This window comes from Manis pentadactyla, chromosome 3 (assembly GCF_030020395.1).
Source record: "Manis pentadactyla isolate mManPen7 chromosome 3, mManPen7.hap1, whole genome shotgun sequence".
In the NCBI taxonomy this organism is placed as follows: domain Eukaryota; kingdom Metazoa; phylum Chordata; class Mammalia; order Pholidota; family Manidae; genus Manis; species Manis pentadactyla.
The window spans coordinates 54,148,374-54,172,212 of NC_080021.1; the positions used below are offsets into that span (position 1 = coordinate 54,148,374).

At 39.6% G+C, this 23,839-nt stretch overlaps 1 protein-coding gene across 15 annotated transcripts in view; it reads right to left on the reverse strand.

Annotated features, from left to right (window-relative positions):
- RALYL (RALY RNA binding protein like) overlaps positions 1 to 23,839 on the reverse strand; it is a 772,833-nt gene that overhangs the window by 183,941 nt on the left and 565,053 nt on the right. For all 15 annotated transcript variants that reach the window (XM_057497924.1, XM_057497929.1, XM_057497922.1 and 12 more), the window contains one exon: positions 22,195 to 22,270. In XM_057497924.1, the coding sequence (XP_057353907.1) occupies positions 22,195 to 22,270 (76 nt within the window). The remainder of the gene's footprint in view (positions 1 to 22,194; positions 22,271 to 23,839) is intronic.

A 23,839-nucleotide genomic window follows, 5' to 3' on the forward strand; every position in this document is an offset into this window, starting at 1 on the left:
TCCCTGCCTCACTCCTCCACCCCTACTTCCATTATCTGCCTACAGAGCAAAGTCCAAACCATTTACATCACTAAACAGTCATTCACAACCTAGTTCCAGGGTATCTTCCCAGGCTTTGCCTTCTACCACTTCAGCTGACAAATCCTATGCTCCAACCAAGCTGAGCCACCTGCTCCCTGTTTAAGTGGCACATTGCTTTCTCACATCCCTGTGCTTTGGCTTATACTGTGTTCCTGCAGAAATTACTCCAACTACCTTGCTTTTGTAAGACAAGTAGCTTTTTATGAATCCATAGTGACTTATAAGTAAGTGTGCTCCTTTACAATATTTATAGGATTCTGTAGTTAAAATTGCCAAGCAGGAACACTGTTTACTATCATCTAATCTATTCTCTTTAGCAATGACAATCCAAGCCTAACCTACGTTTAAGATGGATGTACCAAAAGGCTTACTGAATCACTGCCTGATTCCAGTCCTGACTTACCACCTTCAGGTTGTATGATCTTGGAAAAGCAAGGCACCCTTTTTTGTGCCTCGGATATCTCATGTGCAAAATGGAGGTACTAACAGACCTAACTCTTTATGGCTGTTGTGAGAATTAGATAATAACTGAATATTTAGATAATTAAGTTAATTAGATAATAAACAGCTAGGTTAATAAATAATAAATATTGGCCATCTTTATTATTATTTTTCATCAGTGAGTCTTCTGATTCTCGTTTCTGGATTTGTGGGCACTTAACAGATAGAGAGAGTTCAGGTTGGGAAACAGGCTGATGTAGCAGTTATAGATTAATTATGTTGCGATAATTAATATATATCCCAATAAATATATATCACCATACTGGGATATGTTAATGAAGATATGCAAGATGCAACTGGTGGAAATGTGGGCCTGGAACTCAGGCAAGAAACACAGATTTAGAAGTCCTGTCATGAATGCAGAGTCACTACATGACATCAAAGAGAGGATGGCCACCAGAGAGAAAGTGCAGCATGGGAGGAAAGGTTGAGGGGAGAATATCAGGGATCACTCACAGGCCCCTAGGTGTGTGATGCAAACTTCAGAAAGGGGAAGGAGAACTGCTCAGCCATTTGTATTAACCTGTAACTGGCATGGAGTCCAGCACATAGCAGATGCCCCCCAAATGGGGACTGAGTAAGCAAACCTGTGCTTAGATCTGTTGCCATCCTTCAATCTCTTGTGTAAGATGGGAGTAAATAAAGAAAATTTCCCTCTGGAAGTAGCTCATGTGTATTTAACCTAAACTAGAAAGGAGAAGCTGAGAAGGATTACATTCTTATAGATCAGAGTCTATTTGCAGGTCAAAGTTAGTGTTGAAATCTAATGATGTTTGAAACCTCGTTAGCCCATGAATGAATTAATTATTGCATTAAAGGGATGGAGGACCATTTTTTACTGCATAGTTTTTTTCTTGAAAAGGTTTGATCCTCATCTGAATTTCAAATAGTGTTTTAAAGATGAACATGTGTACAAACATTTTATGCAGGCAGTACTTTCCTACCACTCCACAAATCCCAAAGGAGTAATAATGATCACCAGAGCCAGAGCTTACTATGTGCCAGGACTATTCCAAGCCTTCTCATACATGTAATTTTGGCAAGAGCAAATGAGAAAGCCAAAGTTCAGAAAGGCCTGACTTTCCTCAAAGTCACCCAGCAAGGTAATGTAGTCTGAATTCAATCACAAGTTTGACTCCAAAGTCTATAGATGTAGTTTCTGTATACTCTAAAAAAGGGCAAAGAACACAAATGTTCCACTGGCTAGACCTCTGGTCTATTGGGCTCCACAAGAGAGCTGATAGTGGTCCAGGTCACTGTGAGTTAACCCTCAGCTAATCAGTTGCTTGTTATTTATGGGATAATTTGATAGACTATCTTATAAACAGCTTAATAGCCTTTTGGGGGATTGGAGGAATCTTATTTTGATATTTAAAATTTAGTCTACATTTCATCATTAACCATTTGTAATTAAACACAGCCATATGACATTTTCATCATTCCAAGGCTTTCTGATTTAAACAGGCTTTTTTTCAAGGTAAGTTATTAAAAGTGAATAAAAGATGATTTTGATCCAAGATAAGCACTGGTGCAGTGATTCTCAGATGTCTTCCTTTCCTGAAAAGTTTGCATGTCAGAATATAACAATTCTATCAATGTCCTTAAACATCTATTTACTGCCAAAAGATTAAAAAAAATATGAGTCTCCTTTGTAAAACAAGGACGGGATATTCATAGATAACGGTAGATGAATTCTTTGACACCCAGAGAAAATCAACAGTCTGTGGCACTCTTTTTCTTTTGGCTCTTCTCTTCTCCTTACCTGAAGAGAAGTAACAAAACCCAAAGCAACCCAGGCCTCTTTCCTGGCCGATGAGGCCCCAGACGCCATCAGGAGCAGGAGGCCTGCTGGGAAGAACGCGTCTCCCCAGTGCCCGGCCTGGGAGGAAGCCGTACAGGCTCCGCCCTGCTTACCTGCATCTGCCCGAAGCGGGCTGAGTGTGACTTGTCCCTCACTCTTTGGTTGCACAAGAGTTCAAGATATTTTGTCCCGTGACCATGAGCTGGCACTCACGGTGCATTCTCGTGCCAACCAAAGCCCTTTCGCAGGCATGGCTGCCTACAAAGGGGCAGCGCTGTGACAGGTGCACAAGGATTATCTCACACATAGCCTTGAATGCCATCCTGTCAACCACACTGAGGAATTTGTGGCAAAGTCAGTCTCTGGGTGGGACTGGTGGGATAGGTGGCTGAGAGCGGGAATAACCATTCCTTAAAAGCTTATGTGCACTAAAACTGAGAGGTCAAATAAGTTTTAAACTTTTTGTTAATTCTGACTAACTGCTGGTGGCTATTGGGAATGACGTGTTGACTAAAATCTCATCAGGCCTCAGGGTGAAAGAGGGCAGTAATTAACCTACGTCTGCCACAGAAATGGGAAAGGGAAGGGAAGAATGGTCTCCAAATAGGTGCTTATAAACTCTGTGCTAATAGAAGGTACAGAAATTTGCCCAAACTTATAAAAGGAATAAAGAGGTATAAAGTCTGCAGCAGAATCCAGAGTTTTAGACATGTATGCCATTTGCCAATGTGTACAAATAATAATGTACACTTAATGCCTCCTATATGCTAATAGCCAATGCTTTGAATATGACACACTAATCTAAGCATTTTAGCACATTTAATCCTGATAACCTCCCTGTGATGTTGATACCACTATTGTCTCTATTTTGTAGGTAGGAGACTGACAGAGAGAGGGATTGAGCAAGTTTCCCAAGAATTTAAAGCTAAAATGTCATAAGCAGAATGGTAACAAAGGCAGGCTGATTAACACCTTTTAGTGTATTTATACAATTTTCCTAAATGTATTTTGTTAGCCACCGAAAAAGCAATAAATTCACCCCGAAATTGAGGAAAGTAAGGCTCCTCACTCCAATGCTGGGATTCGCCTACAAGGGATTCTTTTCCCCTAGAGGAAAAAGCAGCTTCCCCTTCTATTTTCTGTGCTGCCTTTTCCAAGAGCTTCCATGCCCAGCTGAATCTGCATGAGGCTCTATCAGGCCCCTGGGCAGTTCCATCTGCAGTTAGCGCCGTCTGTGCTCCTGACTCCAGCGGCAGGTTAATGGATGGCTGTGCTATCAACCAAGAATCTCAGCGGCAGTTTTGACCCTCACAGGCATGACCTATGGCACAGTAGAAATTGAGGCTGCAGGACTCATCTTCCCCACACAGGCTGTGATGCACTTTCCGTACTCCGCTGGGAGGACCGACTGCAGCAAGAGGAAGGAGGTGATGTATGAAGAAGAACCTCCAAGCAAGAGGGGTCCTTAACCAGTGGCAGATTCTCCTGGGAGACCTGGAACACTTGTTCCAACAGCTTGTGGGGAGGGCTGAGGGTGGGGCTGCTAGATATTTGGCCAAGGCAGAGTATAGGGTCTCACCTTATATACATTGCTCCACTAACGGTGCAGAATTTACCTTACCACATCTTACACTGGAAGGGAATAAATACATGTCTTGCCAATGGGTTTCAGCCCCAGGCAAGTTCACTATGGATTCAATGTGACCAAAGAAATGACAGGAAAACGTTCTTGGGGTGAAAGGGTTATGCCCAACTTTATTTCCATGGTGGCAGGTCAGTCACTAAAATCTCATTCACTCAGAGCGCGTCTGCATGCAGCAAGTCGGTCTCTGCCTCTGGGCCTCTCTGCTCCCTCAGCTGTCAGGCACAGCCGTGCTCTGGGCCTCTGTCCTCAGTGCTGCCCTCCTGCAGCCTTGCTGCTGTATCACTGTGTCACCCAGAGCACTGGGTGGAGCTTTTTATATAGTCAATAGCAACGTATTGCCCACATCTGTGCAGTGAGCTAGCCAACCAGGGCCAGGTGAAAATCCTGGTCACAGGAACTCTCATTTTATCTGCACTCCACCCCTCCAGGATTCTCTCCTCTCAATCTATGTGCCCTCAATCCTCTGCAATGGTCCCTGTGCGAGAAAGCTGGAGCACTGTAACCAAATTCCATAATAACAACAGAGGCTACAACAATATACAAATAACAAAAATTACAGCAAATTATAATAACCCTCAAGCCTGAGGAGATCCATTGCCACCAAGTGGTCATCCTGGCTGTATTCAAACCAGTTCTACTCAAAGGAGTTAATAAAAGGACCATGGGTGGGCCTTACCCACCTTCTCCAGCCCCTCCAGCAGAAAGTCTTGCAGACACACAGGCCGATTCTGCTGCTTTATCTCTGCCATCGGCTTCGTCCTCAGCAGCTGGAACCACTGCTCTGGTCTCAGTTGTTGCCACAGCTCCAGTCATCCAATTTCTTTCTGTCTGCTCCTGCCTTTGCAAACCAACCTACATCTGGGTCCTTGTGACCTTCATGGGGCCCTTTAAATTCTTCCTTCGAGAAGCAGACCGTATTTCCTTTGTGCTGAGCCTAAGGACAGAAGCAGAGCATGGAGTGCTCCACGACCTGAGGAGGGGCTGCCCCTCTCCTGGAAGAATCCGCAGTTAATGAGTCTTTCTGGCTTTCCACCAGCTTTCAACTAGGTGGAGTCTCAACCGAGTAGGGGCCGATGCCTCCAGCACTGGCAGGGCCTCCACCCCCACCTGTTCGTCAAACCTCCGCTCCTCCATTTCTGGGGCTGACAGCTCCACGGCACCTGGCAGCCTGCGTGCTGCTGCTTCTTGTGCCGCTCCTTCTCGGGCCACAGCACTTCGTAGTGACGCCATTTCAGTCAGCTTTTTCTTGGGGTGGACCCCAGTCTTCCACCCTTTCACAGTACCACATGTCCACAGGGGACACTCAAATGTCTCCCCGTCCATAGGTGCAGCTGCTGAAACACTCCTCCCATGTTCTTTCTTTTTGGTCACCAATGAACCCTGCCAACTGTCGCCAATTGTCTTGCTAATGGGTTTCAGCCCTGGGCAAGTTCACTATGGATTCAATGTGACCAAAGAAATGACAGTAAAACATTCTTGGGGTGGAAGGGTTTATTCCCAACTTTATTTCCACAGTGGCAGGTCAGTCACTAAAATTTCATTCACTGAGAGCGAGTCTGCATGCAGCAGGACTGTCTTGGCCTCTGGGCCTCTGTCCTCGGTGCTGCCACCACTCCAGCCTCTGCTCTCCTGCAGCCTTGCAGCTGTGCCACCATGTCGCCCAGACCACTGGGTGGGGCCCTTTATATAGAGTCAGTAGCAACCTATTGCCCACACGTGTGTAGTGAGCTAGCCAACCAGGGCCAGTGAGAATCCTGGCCACAGGAACTTTCGTTTTATCCACTATACAACTTTGTTTTCTTTTTGTTAAAATAAGAAAATGATTTTCTTAAAAGAGTCACTTTCAAACTCAATTATTTTCATGTTGGAAGATTTGCTCATCTTAGTGCCAAACCTAGGCAGTGAAAGGAAGTAAATTTTAGAAAAACCAGCAAGTGGCTGCTCAGCTGTCTCAATTGTCTTGTTTAGTTGCTAATAGCTGTTACATCCTAGAGAGATACTCTGCCTATGCCGAGAGTGCAAACTAAGGAAGCAGGTAACAGACACTGAGTTATCCAGTTCAGAACTCAATCCTCAGTCCTACTCTTTGTAGAATTCTGATGTCATTTATCTTTTTTTCCTCCATTTTAAATGAAGATATCAATCAATTCGATTCTATGCAGTCTTTTGATTGTCAGTCATAATAAGTTGTGCAGAATGTGAATGGTGCTAAATGCCATAATACACGAATTCAGAGGGCCAGTCCCAGTAGGTGGAGATGAGCAGTTGACATTTGTGCTCACATGCCTCCCTCAGCCCCTGTCTCTACTCCACACCCTTTCATACCCCTATGGGAGTGCCCCACACTCAGACCTCTTAGATCCCAGGTGCAACCTCATCCACTCCTCTACCTTCTCTCTGTAAACACTTGTAACTCCTTCAGCTTAAGTTGTAGCTAATGTCTGATACAAGCTTGGGAAACAACTGCTAATTTTTGTATATGTTTTGCTTAATTGTGTTGGTACAAACTCTACAGTAACAAACTTGTCTGGCAGCTTAATCTCCTGCCTGATTTCCTGTTTTGTAACCTCAATCCCTCTCAGACCCAATATTTTTTCCCCCTCAGATCTTTGAGTATACTAAATCCTGGCTCAAAGTGTCAGAATTTAATAGCCTCAACTGCCACATGCTGACGAAGTTGAGTGGTGCCAATCACCTGTCTGGATTACTCATTATCACCTACTCTTGAATTGTGTTGGAGTTTTGCCTGACTGGCAGGGCTGCAGTTTGGCCTCGTTAGTGTTCCTCTAACCCTGCAGCTATTGCTGTCTTACCAGGGCATGGGGTCATAATTCCAGGTCCTATCCCCTTCTGGGCCGTTCCCTGAGTTAACAGTGCAGGATTGGGCCGTGACCCCAAACCTGATGGGTGCAGTCTCATCAACAGTCTCCACAATGTCGAGACTAACAGCAAAGTCTTAGCTGACATGAACTTTGAAGAGCACTTGACCCAATCGGTCACTTCTTCCTGAAAGCATATTTGTCACTGGGTTTCATACCACTTGGTCTTAATACCTCACTATTTTCTTTGGAATCACCTTTGCTAGTTCGTGACTTCAAATACTAGTGTGTTCTAGAGCTCAGTCCTTGGAATTCTCTTTTCTATTTTTAATTATTCTTTTGCTGTTTGTTCTCATCCAGTCTCACATCTTTGAATACCATTAAATATGCACACCCAGGCCAAACCTCTCACTGAAAGGCCAGATTGTATATTCAACTGTCTACTTGACATCTTCACTCAGATGTTGCATAGATACCACAACTTTAACATGTCCAAAAACTAAATTCCTAATCTCTCCTAACCACCTTGGCCTGTTCCGACCATGGCAGTGAGTATTGCTCATCTCACTTAATTGCAACTTTGTATGTTCAGATGCTCAGTCCAAAAATCTTGGAGACATTTATGGTAGGTAGCTTGGCCATCAGTTCCTTCTCCCCATCTTGTATATGGACTGGCCTTGTAACTTGCTGCCATAAATATAACGTGGTAGATGTGACACTATAGAACTTCCAGCCTAGCTTTGAGGAGAACAGGCAGCTTCCTCCTCCTTTCTGAACTCAGTCACTATGTAAAACTGATTTCCTTGAGACTTTTCCTTTGCTGTAATAAAATCTTAGCTAGCCACATGGAGAGACCACATGGAGAAAGACGCTTAGCCACCACGGCTGTTCTGGCCAGCCCCAGCTGGGGACCAGACATGGACGTACAGACGCCATCTGTACAGAGCACAACTGCTCAACCAAATCCAGCCCAGATTACTGAGTATGACAAATAATACATTTTTTAAGCCAGTAAATTTTATTTGGCAGTAGATAGTATCCTTGACTCTGTTCTTTCTCTCACAGTCTGCATCCAATCTGTCAGTTAATTCATTAGCTCTACTTTTAAGATACACCCATGACATCATCACCTTTTTTTAATCTCAGCTGCTACAACTGTAACTGAGTCATCAGAATCTTCTGCCTGTTTCCCATGTTCTTCCCTTGTTCTTTCATAACCTATTCTCAACATCAAGCTAAAGTGACCTTTGAAAATATAAGTTCTATCATGGCACTCTGCTTAAAGCCTTCCAAGGCCCTTCATTTTACTCAGTGTAAAAGCCAAAGTATTGCAATGGTCTCTCAGGTTTTACATGATTTGGCACCCCCCATTACGTCTCTACCATTATCATCTCACCTCCTGGCCCCCAGCTTTGCTTGACTCTGCTCCAGAAACGCTGGCCTTCTTGCTTTTGATTATACACGTGGGTATGCGTCTGTTTTAAGAACTTTGTGCTTCTTGTCCCTCTGCTCATGAAGTTTTTCCCCCATGTAAAACCTTTCCTGTTCACCTTCTTCAAGTCTTCTTCTCAGCTAGGAATTCATTGACTACCCCCATTCAGCCCTGCAACACTTCTCACTTTCCCGCCCTCTATTTCTCTATCTGTCTCTATTTCTCTTCCCTTGCTTTACTTTTTCTGTAACACTTCTTACCTTATAACATGTGCTTAATTTGATTATTATCACTTACCTCACACTTGAAGGCAAAATCATGGATATTTGGCCATTTCATTAACTGATGAATCCTCAGTGCCCAGAACAATGTCCAGTAGGTGCTTAATAATTGATGAAGAACTAATTTATTGATTCTGTATTTCCCTCTCCTCTGTGATCCACTGGAAGTCTCTAATGTACACTGAATTTGGTCAGTCTCTGAGCCAGCTCTGTTAATAGAGGCCTAGAGATAATTTATCCTTCCAGGAGTGAGGTAATGTGGTCCACTCAATATTTCTGAGGTCAGAATTCTTCTCTGAGTCTTCATCATTCCTCAAAACACTTTCTGGGTTGATCCCACATGAAGGACTTATTTTGTCCTTCAATTCTCTCTACCAACTTGTGTTCTCTAAAATTTGGCTTCTGTCTTGGCTTCTGACTTCTAATTCAGTAAGTTCTAATGATTGCTGTCCAGCACCCTTCTCAGCCTTTTTCAGTCAAAATCCCAGGACCCGAGCTTTGTGCTAGATGTGCATCTACGGCCATGGACCTGTGACTCACTGCCTGGCCCATGGATGGCACCTCTCTGTAGCCAGACAGAGCATGGACTGTGTAATAGCTGCCAGCCCACATTTGTGCCTCACCTGCACAGAGGCTATTCATTCTTGCTTTTTGTTTTTCGGCATCACATTAAAAAAACATATATATATATATATATATATATATATATGTTTAATTTATCAAGAACTGGTTATTATACTTCTTTTTTCAACCCTCAAATATGAGCTTTGCTGTATTGAGTTTAGGTAATAAAGACAGAAAAAAAGAAAAAAAGTCAATCTTCTACAAATCAAAAAATCAGAAGTTACAGTTCTACCTAAATCCTTCTGAAATTCTCACATCACAGTAATGTCTTCACCCTGACATTGTGGATGGTTTTAGTAATGGTTGCTAAGCAGCCCAACTCTAAATGCTATTTCACACATGACTATCAGTGTTTTGTGGGTCATCTATTTCCTTTTCAAACTCAGCTGTTTGTTGGTGTATGCCTTTCTTAAAAAGAACATTCTGATACATTTACTGTTACTCAGACTCTTTAACATTGATTGTCCTGCACTGATGGATTCTGCTAAGAGTTTGGAACACAGAACCTACCCACTCTTTTTCTGTTGTATCCCATGCGATGGATACTAAGACTATCACCTGGACTTTGTTCATGACCTGGACTTTGTTCAAAACTGTTCTGTTACTATTTGTAACTCACATATACTTTGTCTTTTCAAAGCAGTGGCAAAGTAACTGAATTATAGCCTTAAATATGAGGGCAAGTTATTGTCAAGCAGGTGCCATTGTCTTCTTACTGGTTTATTACTGGCTCACTAATTTGTAGTCAGAACTGCCATCACCATGCATTCCTGATTACTTATTTTATTGCACCACTTAAGGGCTCATAAATTTTGACTTTTTTGTTTTTGAAGATTAGATGACTTCAGCTGCTCTCCCCCTGCACCCTGCTCCTTGCTCTTCTGTCTGCCTGCTAAGCTCCTAATCCTTTTTGGCATTGACTGACTGACAGCTACTTTTGGCAGTTAGCCCGGCAGTAACTATTTCTCCACATAGGGCTTTTGGCCTGCACTGAATGTTAATGGAATACTAACTTTTCTAACAAGCATAGTAACTAAAGAGTACAGTTCCAAAGATGAAGGGTTGTATCTGTTGAACTGGTTTTGCACAACACTAAGCACAAAAAACATCCTCATTATTGCCTGCATGAGTGCTTTTGTGTGATATTTATCATCTACTCCTGGAAACTGACTTTTAAATGTCTGTCTCCCCCTTTTTTTGTTATAAAGTTCTCATTAAAGTTATAAGAAAAGTATCATCCATATTCTCACTAATATAAAAGATAATTATAGTTAATATCGACCTCTATTTTTTCTGTGCATGTTTGTTTCATTTGTTAAACAGTTTTGTTCATCTGTTTATATAATATATGCCAGTTATATAATTACATGTTGTTGTTGTTGTGCTGTTTATATAATTTTGCTTATTTTTCTCTACTCAGGTCTTACATCTTTTCTCATGTCATTATGAACACTTTCTGAACACTTAATGGATATGCCATACCTAGTACTGCATAATATTGTTGTTGGATCAGATTACTTAATATTGTAAATAAAACTGCAAAGAACATCTTGGAAATAATTTCGTATATTTTTCACATTTTAAAATATTTGAAATTATTTTCTTAGACAGTCTTACAGAAAGGGAATTGTTTAGTCAAGGATATGAATATTTTCAGATGCTGGACAGAGTTTGAAGGAAAAAAAGGATTAACTTGGTAATGAAGGACTTATGCTTTACATTAGCCCCTGGATTAGAAAGTAAATAGCAGAATTCCAGAATGTTAGAAATGGGAATGAACTAAGAAATGGTTTAACTCAACTCCTTCATGTTATTATGAGAAAACTGGCCTTAAAAGAGGCTGGATTTCTCATAATCACCTAGTTGGTGTGGGCAGGTAGTTGCAGATACATGATGTAGTTGCAGTTTTCCTGACTTCTAATCCAGTGCTCCTTCTAATGACCACTGACATCTTTTCAGGGACTGAGTGCTTCTGACACATAAGCAGAACTTTTGCCAGACAGAAGATATTTCAAGTGAATATTAAAATATTAGAGTGCAAACTATGTAGCATCCCAATCTCACCTGCAATGTAATGTGCTTGACTCAAAACAAGCCCCTTGTCCTTTTATTCCTCCACACATCAAACGTAAGTGGAATATATGTCAGTGCTTGGATTTGGAGGAATACTTTAGGACTCAGAATATTCTTATATTTAACAATACCAATATGGACGACTATCAATCATGTTTTCACTCCACTTGAAAGAAATTTTGAAAGCTAAATAGTTAATTAATTTCTGAAAGAACACGTTTTTGTGAGAAGTATTCATCACAAATAGCTGACTGAAAATCTAGTGAGACTGTTGCCATTTTTGCCCTCATCTGTCTAGACATTAAAAAAGGAGGCATTTCTTGCTTTGCCTTTAGTACTTATAACTCAATTGGAGCTACTGAATGGTTTATGTAACTTTTACAAGAAATTTGTGGGCTCTTTCCTAACTATTTAAAGCCAACCAGAGCTAAAAATCTTATAAGCTTCACTTATTTACTGTGCAGAACTTGCTCATTATTAAAATCTTTGTTCATTATTAAAATCTTTGTTTAAGTCAACATTTTCTATTAGCTTCTAATTTGTGATAAATATTTTCAAACTTTGACCAGGGGAAAAATATTTTTATAAAGGTAAAAGAATTGGTTATTTTTATAAAGTAGTTACATATGGTTAAAAAAATTACTCATCTTGTAAAGGTGAGACAAGATGACAAAGGAAAAAGAGCTATTTGGTTTCTCATTAATCCAGTCATGTCCATCTGTTTTACACATATTTATTTTATCTTTTCTCCTCTCCTCATTTTATGCAGGCTCAGACTTTACATTGGCACACTTTTCTTATTACTGTTTTCTTCCAGTTGTTAGAAGACCAGCAGTCACTCGGGTCACCAGACATCCTCGTGCGCATGCTGGGGAAGCTACAGGGAAGCCCTGGTGCTTCGGAGAAGCAGCATGAGGTGGTACAAAGCATTATGCACCAGGGCAGGAGTATAATAAAATTAACTTCTCATCAGTCTTAACACAAGCCAGTCCTTAAATATGATTGTCCATTGTACTATTAAAAATATTGGGACAAAACCCTAAAAACTTAAAATTCCCTCTTGTTTTTTTTCAGCATTTAGTTTAGAAAATTTGTCATTTTAAGGACTTTCTTCTCTCTTTGAAATGTATAAAGTACTTTTGAAGGCTAGATAGGTCATTATGACCCAGGCAGGTCTCTTTTGCTAGGACCTGGGAGCCGTCACACTGAAATGTGGACATCCAGGGAGGTAGCCGCCCCATCTCTCTGTTCCTGTGGCAAGGCGAGTGCCTAACTTGGGCGTCCAAGTTGCAAAGCTACCACTTGTCACAGAGATACAAGGAGTTTGATTTTCCTGTGGATAAAGCCAACTGCCAAGTAGCTCACACAGTTGGTTACCGCACTGCCAGACGAATTTATGATGAACTATGCTTGACAAATGGTGCCGTCAAGTCCTCATACTTGTCATGGTTTATCTTGAGAACATGTATGTAATGGGTTATATCTGCTTTGCTACATAAAAGGGTAAGATTTATTTCTGTTTTTGTGATCTCTTAGTGGATTTACTGAGGATGAGCATCACATTCTGGATTAAAGATTATTCAATCATAGAAGGGTTTTCTTTACTACTTGAGAGGACAGGATTTCTGGATGGGAGAAGATTTTGGTTTTAATTATATTAAAAACAGTGTAAAGAGAGAGTAACACTCCCACTCTAAATATTTTTTTAGTCTTTAATTTGATTTGTTTAAATATAAGACTTCGGATGCATTTAAATTTCTTTCATGCTCCCTTCTGTGTGGCCTTGTGAAATGCAAAATACATCCTGGAGTTTTGAACTTAATATATAGATTGAGGAGATGCAAAGGATATGAGTCCTTGGTGTGCAAAAAAGGAATGAAGTTACTCTTTAAAATGGAAACAACCAATTCACACACACACACACACACACACAAGCAACAACCAATTTACAATATCAGAGGTTGGAAGCTTAAGGCTCAAAATTCCCAAGGCTGTCCTAAAATAACAGGTAATTTGATCTAAAGATAATAACCAAAAAGTAATGATGCCAAAAGCTGAAATTGGCTCTGGCAGTTAAGACACTCTATCCTGTAGGCAAGCAAGGACATTGCCTTTTGGATGATACAATACAGAAAATACCTTCCTCCTAGGCAGGAGTGCTTAGGCAACCACACAGTGATATGAGACACCCACCAACCTCCTATGCTCTGCTGGAGATCAGCAGTGTTTCTTCTGGTGCTCTAACTTTAAGAACCCATCATGCAAGCATGAAGAACTCAAACATAATGCGACACAAAGAGCACATAGCATAAAAGGCTCTAACACTTCAATCCTGCTGATGATGAAGCTTTGGTTCAACAGAAAAAAGTGTTTTTTACAAATGAAAGAAAGCAACTATTTCCTGAGAGGTTGCAGCTTCCAAAGTACAGTGAAATTATCTGCTAGGAGAAAAGGGCTGCACGTCTTTATTTGCACCAGCCAGCTGTGAGGCTGGGATGACATTTCAGTGCCTTCTGTCCCATGCAAGGTTTACCGAGCTTTTTCTATTTCTCCCCACCCCAGAGGAGGAGAATTCAGTAACAGGTCAAGAGGCACCCTGTGTGAAAGGTCCTAAACATCCAAGCCTGGTCTTTTTCTTCCAGTCCTTGGGGCTGGATAGACAAGCCAGCGAAGGGGTCGACCCATTCTTACTTTCTGTCTCCCCCTAGTGTGCAGCTGTGAGACAATTTGAACATAGGCTGCTCTGTAGATCTAGCTGTCTTGAGGTATCACTGTTTTTTGAGTTTCATGCAGTTTGTCACAGGATGGAAAACTGCCTTGGGAGAAGCAGAAAGGAAGGAAGACTGTGTGGCTTGTTCTACTACAGTTTATCCTTGGCTTTTATTGAGAGACTTCATAAGAAAACTTACTAGCTTTAAAAATGTTTTGTGTACTGTGTGTTTGTGTGGGTGTATTGTATAACTACTACTGAGGGTGATACCTATATGCTGTTTAGATGATTTCATATGTGATAAATTTCTTTCAGAAGAGAGTTAGGGAAAAAATAGTTTCTTTACTCTATTTTAATATTTACATAGATTATCATGCACCCTTTTTTAGTATTGACTGCCAGATATCTCATAACTGAGTCTGATGCTGACTTACAGTACCTTATTACTGCCTCCATTTTTTAAGTATAATTTGTCTGATTCTATCTGCCCCTCCCCACCAACACCCACCTAATTCTTGGTTGTTCTTATTTTTTTAATTTAAATTTTTTCAGTTCTTTTAAGAATATTTTTTGTTGTAGTATATTTGATATGGAATATTATATTGGTTTCAAATATACAATATAGGTATTCAATAGTTATGCATTATTAAATGTTCACTCCAACTAGTGTAGTTAGTATCAACATAGAAGGATGTTACAGAACTACTGACTATATTGTCTATGCTGCACTTTCACCCTGTGTCTAAGTTATGTTATGATTGAGATTTTGTGCTTCTTTGTCCTCTTCACCTATTTCACCCCCTTACTCCATCCCCTCCCCCATGCTAACCACCAGTCACTTCTCAATGTCTATGAGTCTACTGCTGTCCTGTTCATTTTGTTTTGTTTTGTTTTTAGATTCCACAAAGAAGTGAAATCTTAATTGTCTTTCTTTGCCTGTATTATTTTACTTAGCATAACCCCCTCTGAGTCTATCCATATTGTTGCAAATAGCAGGATTTCTTTCTTTTTTATGGCTGAATAATATTCCATTATGTAGATATACCACATCTTCTTTATCCACTTGTCTACTGATGGACACTTTGGTTGCTTCCATATCTTGGCTATTGTAAATAATGCAGCAATAAACATAGGGTTGCATATATCTTTTTGAATCAGAGATTTTTGTTTTCTTTGAGTAAATTCCTATGAGTGGAGTTATTGGGTTGTATCATATTTCTATTTTTAGTGTCTTGAGGAACCTCCACACTGCTTTGCACAGTGGCTGCACCAATTTCCATTCCCACCAACAGTGTAGGAGGCCCCCCTTCTCCACATCCTCATCTTGGCTCTTATTATTTATCTCCTTTCAAAATTGGTTGCATGCTTTTGCTTCCATTGATTTTATCATAAGTTATCTCACATCAAACACATAGAACTATAGTTTTTCAAAAAGCCTTAGAGATCGATTCTCTGGAATTGCACCATCTAATTTCCCTTTACTGCGACAGTATTCTTTGCATATGCAAGAAGATATTCATGGATATTTATGCATTAAAAACATAACAAAATTGCAGATAGGCCATTTTTTAACCTAGCAGAGAATTGCCTGCAGCAGAATATTTTAATGAGTATTGTGTCAGCATTTCTTTAAATATTTTAAATTAGAAGGTTTATAAATTACATTTGCTTAGGGTTGAAATATGAGGGACAAGTATAAGTAAACATAATCTTAAAAAAATCTCTTTAGGTAGCTATAGGAAATGTTAACCTGTTTAGTTGACTGTGTAAATTTTAGCAATATAATCATAGCTCAAGGCTCATTTAAAATAACTCTTAAAATACTTTATTACAGACCCTTTTCTTTGAATAATCATCATAATGAGAATAACTAAAATTTGTGGAGCATCTATATCACTTCAAGGCTTCTTAAATATATAATCTTTTCAGGAGACTTTTATTTTTCCTTTAAGCAGCTGAGTAAGATAAGGAATAAGAGATCAAGTTCAAACCATGGATAATGCTTTGCCAATTTTAGGAGTCAAGCCCGTCTAATTCTCTTTTAGTCAAACACTCATATAAGCCATTTGCACATTTTTAAACCATCCACAAAGTAAGTATTTGAGACCTTTTCTGGCTCAACAGCATTTCACTTTTTCTTGTGAAGTGAAAATTAAAGAGAACTCACACTCTGTTACTGGGATGTATGGATATTCAGCTTTGAGTTTTAGAAGCTGACACTTTATTTTTTGTATTTTCTCTTGTGGATATATATTCGCAGCCACCCTTTCCCTGACAGTAATCTGGTTGCCCAGGAAAGGCTGCAGGAGCAAAAAGAGACTGCAATTGCTACCCAGACTCAGAAACAGCTTACTTTCAAATGGAAATTTGTAAGCACGTTAGTGCTTGGGCTTCTGTCCATTTCAGAATGACAGGATGCATTCATACAGGGGTAGGTGTGACATATCCCTTTCCTCCTCACATTCCAGTTACAAACCACAGAGAACATTCCTAGGTTGCTTTTTGAGTGGGGCCCCCTGACTAGGTAGCTGAAATGTAAGCCTCTGTCTGTCAAAGGGAGACATGGGTACTGGAAATATTAAGCTTCTGAAAGTGAATGTGTATTATCCTTGACATTATAAAAGGAGACAAAAAGTAAATAATCTCAACAAATTGGTGAGCATTTCTTAGCCAACAGAGCAGGACATGTCCAGAATATTTTTCCTCCATATTGATTTTTGATATTAGCATTAGCTGAAATTGGCTTCTATTGCTGTCGTTTCTATTGTTGAGGGTCTTGGGGACATTTTAAGCCACCTGTCAAGGTCCCCCTTTCCCATGATGTGCTAGAGTTGCCATGAGTGATGACAAAAGAACCTGTGTGGGTCAAGTGGTAAGGAAACCACCAGAGAGATTTTGTTGATGTCATCTTACTTGGCCTATGTTTTGAAAATTCGTTGATCATTGAAGTTCCTTACCATAGACCCTGCATTCTTGACTATCACCACCAATTGTGGTCATTTAAAATGGTGATACTACAGGTTATCCTGCAATAATCTTAAGGAGTCTTGGAATTACTTTCAGGGACAATTTTGACTCCCCTGTTCATCTCTGTGGAGGGGAAGGTTGCTACGAAAGGCCTAACAGCCATAAAACCACATTTGGGACTGATACCTAGTCATCTCCCTGCATTGAGATGAGACCTGATGTTTCCTGTGTCTTACTGAGCCACGCTTCCTGAGCCTTGGAGGGCTGCTCTAGGTGAATGAAAACCTGAACTTGTTCAGCTCTGGTAAAGAGTATCTTTGTTCTCTGGTTATCAGCTTTACTCACATCAGAGAGGAAAGGTCTGTGTCCTTCACAAGCAGAAGCAAAACCATCATACAATGATTCTCATTTTGCAATTATTTAGCATTAATTGGAGCTCAGCATGCTGGAAAACTCACTTTCTGGGGGAGAACTGTTATTATAGAGCATCATAGACACTGCATAATGTACATAGCACATTTCAAGCAGCAATTTATTCAAAGTTGCAATATTTTCTCTAGAGAATGGATTTGCTCTTCACCATTAGGACTAGGTCCAATATTTATGGAATTTTCACAAAAGATTAATTATGTTCCATTTACAAATAGCCTCTAATGGGAGACATTTTTATTACAAGTGCTATTTTAATGAATTGTCTGTCTTTGTGAATCCAAGTCCTAGATCTCTTTTTGCTTCCTTCCCCCAGCCCGACACTTGAACCTCCTGCTGCTTATCATACCTTTCCTGCTCCTTCTATCAAGACTCATGTGGTCGTTCCCCCAGTTGCCTGAGCTGGAAATCTTGGACACATCTGTGACTCTCACCCACCCATACAGTCCATTTTAATCACTCACCATATTGAAATGGTTCCTTGCATGCCTGCAGAATAAAAACCAAATTTCCTTAACCTGATAAGCAGGTAGATAGGGATCCTGAGAGCCTGGGCCACCAGTTACCCATTTTTCACCAAGTGAACCATCCTAGTTCCCACCATGAGATTCTCCTGCCTCTGTGCCTGTGCCCTGCACATGTTTTCTGGCTGGCATTGGCACGCCCTTGTTTCCTTTTGGCTGCTGAGTGAATGCCTGCTTGTTCAAAGCCATCTCAGTGTCACCCAGACTTTTCCCTCCCTTCTCTTTCTTAGGTAGAAGCAGTAACTCTCACTATTTTCTTATACAACTATATGTCTACTTCATTTATGTTCCTTATTTATATGTCCATTTAACTCATGTATAAGACAGTAACTATTTTGAAGCATCCCTATTTTTAAAAAACTTTTGTGTCTTCTATGTATACCATGTTGATTTAGCACATGACAAACATTTAGTTCAGTGAAGGTTATTTGGATAAATTAAAAATCCCATGAAAAGAAGTAACAAAGCAAAGTAATGCCTCAGTGGGTATTCCAAGTACATCCTACTTTGTGGCTGATGATGGAGATAAAATGGACAAAGGGGAATCTGATAGCAGATCATTTATGTCCCCAGTAGAGTAGATAGTAGGAACATAGCAGTTCAGGGCATGAGGCTAAATCACAGGCTATCTATGACCATAAAGATAATCTACTTGTATTTCATTGTGCTCTCTCCTTGCCCTGCAGCCTTGGCATTTTCTGTGACATTTGCCTAGAGGATGGGTGACCATAGTAGACACACAGTAAATATGTCTTACATGAATAAATGAATGAACAAATGAAAAAATTCCAACTCTTTCATTTTACAGGTAACGAAACAGAAGATGCAAGGGGTAGGAAAGCAGAAACTGCCCCTTTTCAAGCTGCTACCCCTCCTCTGAGCTAGGTGCTTTTACCTCAATTATTCACTTTTATCCTATCAAGAAAATTATATAACTATTGTTTTCAATAAAGAACTTGAAGCTCAAAACCTGTGCTCTGTGACCACACAACAGGTCTTATGCTACATCTTTCCTTTGCCACCTGCTGGCAAGATATTGATGGACAGAAATCGAATTGATTTTTGGTTTGGTGGGCAGGAATCCTTGCTTTTTATAATCTCTATTGTTTGGACGGTAGCTGATGAGTAAATATGGGGAGCTATGATCCAGCAGCAGTATCAGTAGACTTGAAGGCTGAAAACCAGAGTTCGGGTCCTAATCTTGCTACCTTACTTTGGGCAAATCCTTTATTGTCTTGGAAACTTATTTTTCTCGTCTATAAAGCAAGGCAAATAATACTAATTATTGCATGGTTTTCTGTGGGAAACAGATGAATATTGGCTATGAAAACACACTTTGCACAAAAGTGAGGTGTTATTAAGCTGATGTAAGAATGAGAAAATGTGTACAGAAGGTCTTTCTCAGCTACCTGTTCACTCTTTTGTTCCCTTTGTTACTGTTTTGCAAATTTAATATACCCTAGCCTTCACTTGTGAAAACAGATGAAAATAGGGTAAATAAGCATTTCTCCACTAATGTGATAAGTATACAATATATCAGATTTAAATGAACTTTTGTTTCTAATTCTTTTGCATTCCCAATTCAATGTAATTTAGTAATAGAGAAATAACAGTTTAAAAGATATTTGTTTCTTGTAATAAGCTTCTATTTTTATAAGAAAATCAAAACACTCCATGAACAGAGAAAAATATGAAAATTATCATCATTGCACAGTGGTAACTCTGATGAGAGAAAAAAAAGCCATTGACAGCTTATTTTGTTTATAATTGAAAATACAACTTTTCAAATGTTCTATATTAGCTGCAGCTCTAGGCATACATTTAAAAATGAATATGATAAAAAACAGTTTACATTTCTCAGGTTTATAAACATTGTCTTTTACCTCAAACAAGGTAAATTAAGTATCATTCACCTTTTGTTGATGAGCTCATCTCCAACCTTTAACATTAATACTCCCTTATGATCAATTACTGACATTTGTAAAGCTCTTAATTCCCATTTTTAATGGGAATTTATTAAAATTAAATAAATTCACACAGTCAAAATAATAAGAGCAATTAAGACAAACTTCTGATATATCCTTTAAGATCTCTGGTGGTCATTCACTGAGAGCTGTGGGACATTTAGCATGAGCAGACCTAGATCGTTTATAGTTTGGGAAATGAGGCTGTGAGTGGCTAAAGAGAGATAAGCCAATTTTCAGAGAACAGTGACAAAAAAAAACCCCAGCTGCAAACTATCTTTTGAGCATTCTTTTTACTGTTCTATATCAGAACATAATCAATTTTGGCATGTGCAACTCAGTTCTCCTTTATTCAAATGATATCAAGGAAAAAGGGGTTCTTGCTCTACACTTACATTATTACCTCTTTGGCTGTGACATCGATGAAGATATATATTTGGGAGAGAACCAAATAAATTGGGTGATAGGACATCTCAACAGCCTGGAACAAATCGCTAATTCTAACATAAGAGAACGTAGCAGTGAGAGTTGCAAAGTTGGCACTTACAGTACAAAAACCAGTGGTAAGAGTACATGGAGTGGGACATATGACTTAACAGCTGTGATATAATGAGTCATAAGAAACACACATTTGGTCATTCATATAACCAAATATATATTTCCCAGGTATACTCATCTTTATCTATAGTTCCTGAAAACATTGCAACGTCTTAAAGGTGAAATGGGTGTTTTGTCATGTTAATGAGAACTTTTGGATGCCCACCTGAGGGCAGGGCTGGAGGCTGAATCAACCAATGGCCAATAATTTGGTCAATCATGACTATGCAATGAAGTCCTCAACCCAAGAGAAGAGCTTTCTCACTCTCTCTCTGCTCTGCTCGGTTGGATCCTGCTTCTTGATCTAAGAAAATTTCTATGCTTGGGGAACCAGAACGCCTGCACATGACAAGCCAGGCCCCAAGCTCCACGAGGACAGAAGCTCCTTTATTTGGGACTGTGCCCTATGTCTCTCTTCATCTGGCTGTTAAGTTGTATCCTTCACGGTACCCTTTATTAAACTGGTAAATATAAGTGTTTTCTTGAGTTCTGTGAGCCGCTCCAGCAAGTTAATGTAACATAAGGGGGAGTTTGTGGGAACCTCTAATCAGCAGCTGGTAGGTCAGAAACACAGGTGGCTTGAGACTGGTGTCTGGAGTTGGGGGGTAGAGGGCAGTCTTGTAGCGTGGAGCTCATAACCTGGGAATCTGGTGTTGTCTCCAGGCAGAGAGCATCAGAATTGAGTTCTCCATCACCCTGCTGGTGTTCAAGAATTGCTTTGTGTAAGTATGTGTGGGAAGACCCCCTCCTACATATTTACACACACTGGAATCGGTTCCAGGAACCTGAATGGAGTTATACTACTATTACTGCTGTGTGTAATACTGTTATTGTTATACATATATGTAGGGAAAAACTATACCATTGCATTTAGTGGCCGAGATATTGCAACATCAGAACATGAGGTTATTTCCCAAAGTGGCTGTTTTTACAGAACCAAAAGTTCCATGAATTTACTTGTCTTCTTCCCCAAATCAGCCAAATTTTACTTAAACTAATAGCATATACAGACCAACAAAGATACTAAATATCACCTACTCTAGTCACCTGGAGTTGAGGTCATAGGTGTGGACAAATGATAAACTGGAGCAGGAAGAGGGAAAGACCAGAATGTTAAATTGACTCAGACCCAAGTATTTAAGGAAAGGTTAAAGGAACTGGATATGTCTCTGTGGAGAAGAGAAGAATTGAATTTTTGTTTTGGAGATATGGGGGGGTGAAAGGAATGTGTACTTTCTAACAAAGGGGGCTGAAGTATCGGGTGAAAAGAATTCAGGGTATGCATCAGATAGCATGAGCTCAATTATTGGTATTGTGACCTAGGGAAAATCTCTGAGAAATTGCACAGTATGCTCTTGAACTGTATGATGAGAACAGTATCTATATTACAGGATTGTTGTGAAAATTAAATTAAATTAAAAAACATGTAAACACCTACAGTATGTGTTATGCAATAGTCACGAATTCGATCTTTCCTCCACTTGCCAGGTAAAGTCATGATATATTTTTTTATTAGAGGAATATCTAGTACATAGGTTGTTTAAGCAGGAATGAGAAGGTTAGGTATCCAAGATTCCTACCCATGCCGTGTGACATACTTATATGTCGACCATGAGCATTTGGCTATACTTTGTGCCAGTAAGGATTGTTCTTCAAAATATTTGATTCCTAAAAGTTTATATTGCCTTTTAAAGTTGCAGGAAATTTTCACTACTACATACTGTAGAATAGTGCTTGCTTACTTACCTATAAAGTGCAGAAAGGGGCCGCTTGTTTCCAGGTTTTGGTCTGTATGGTTTGGGTTCTCCTGCCATGTTGATATCTGAAAGCATGAAATAATACAGCACTGATGTAAAAAGTATTAAACCATTTGGAAGAGTAAATTGTGCAGTCTTATTTTTCTTTTTGCCATTTGCCTATGCAAATGTTATATGCCATTCATTCATTCAACAAGTATTTATTGAGCTCCTACTCTAAGCCCAACTTATATGTTGGGCTGAGACACATCATGTACCAAACAGGTTTGATCCATGTCCTGTGGAACTTACTTCTACTGGGATAATTAGCAACAAACATAATAAATAAGAAAAAATTTATAATATATTAAAAGGTGATAAGTACTATGAAAAGAGAAAATGTTGAACAAGGTAAGGGGAATCAGAGATGTTTCCTAAAAAGGAAGAGAGAGGAAGAGATTGATAAAGAGAAAGAGAGAAAATGAAATCATTCCAATTTTGGTTTTTGCCAGGAATATCAGTTTGCATAGACAACTGCATGGAATAGAGCTTTGTTACTAAGAGGAATTATTAAATTTCCCATGGTAATATCCTTCCACTTAAGTAGAAAAGGACTGTAGAAGGGTGGCCTTGAAGGGACCATGCAAACAGGGTAAATGGCATCTTAGCCCTGAATTTTGTGGTCAATCCAGAGAGGCTTCCTCAGGCTTCCTTCCCTGATCATTCTGGAACTGTGTAAGTTATCCAGAGGTAGGATAAGAGGAAGATGGTCAATGTTCAACTTTCTGCAACTCTCATTAAGATAGAGACTTTAGAGTAAAATGCTGAGACACAGAAAATAAGGTTTATTTTTTAAATTCCTGAGTTTGCAAATAGATTATGCCAAACACTAATAGTTAGAAATCTTGTATTATCTGAAAGAATGGATGTGGATTTAATCATTCTTAAGAAATTATTTTGAGATAGTCCAAAAACATCCCAGATGAATTTCTACTTGCTATGCAAAGGTACCCATAGAGGTACGTATATTCCAAGCTGGTGGACTCCATTATGTGAGTATTAGAATCATATTCTTGTTGATAAAACTAGGCAAGCACCACTGAAAAGTTTCCTGAAGAGTTTCTTGAAGAGTTTGGATTCACTGCACATCACACCTGTGTGGAGGATCTCTCCCAACCCCTTTCCAGGCATAGGGACAAAGTAGAGGGAACCAGTGGCTAGGAGATGACCCCCAAAATAGCTGACATCCACAGAGAGGGAGAAGGGGTATTTGCATTATGTCATTTGGCATGATGAGCCTGTGTGGACAAACTACGGGGCTTACAGAACAGACCCTATATATATTTTGAGGTTTCAACATTTTAATTTAGCATGCAAAAAATAAAACTTACTCCAAAATTGTCCTTCTAATATTAAACCTCAGATTCAAACAATTGAAAAATATCCTGCTGGGCTACTAACTATATCTTTTCACAGTAAATTACTTAAAAAATATATTAAACATTCAAAAATGTAATCAATTTCCTTTTATTTTTAAGCTAAATAAGCAATGTCAGTACACCATGACAGAAATAACTATAAAGTCACAGAACTGAAGAAAGTCAATGAGCTGAACCTGTTCTGACTTGAGGTAAATGAAATAAAGCAAATGGAGA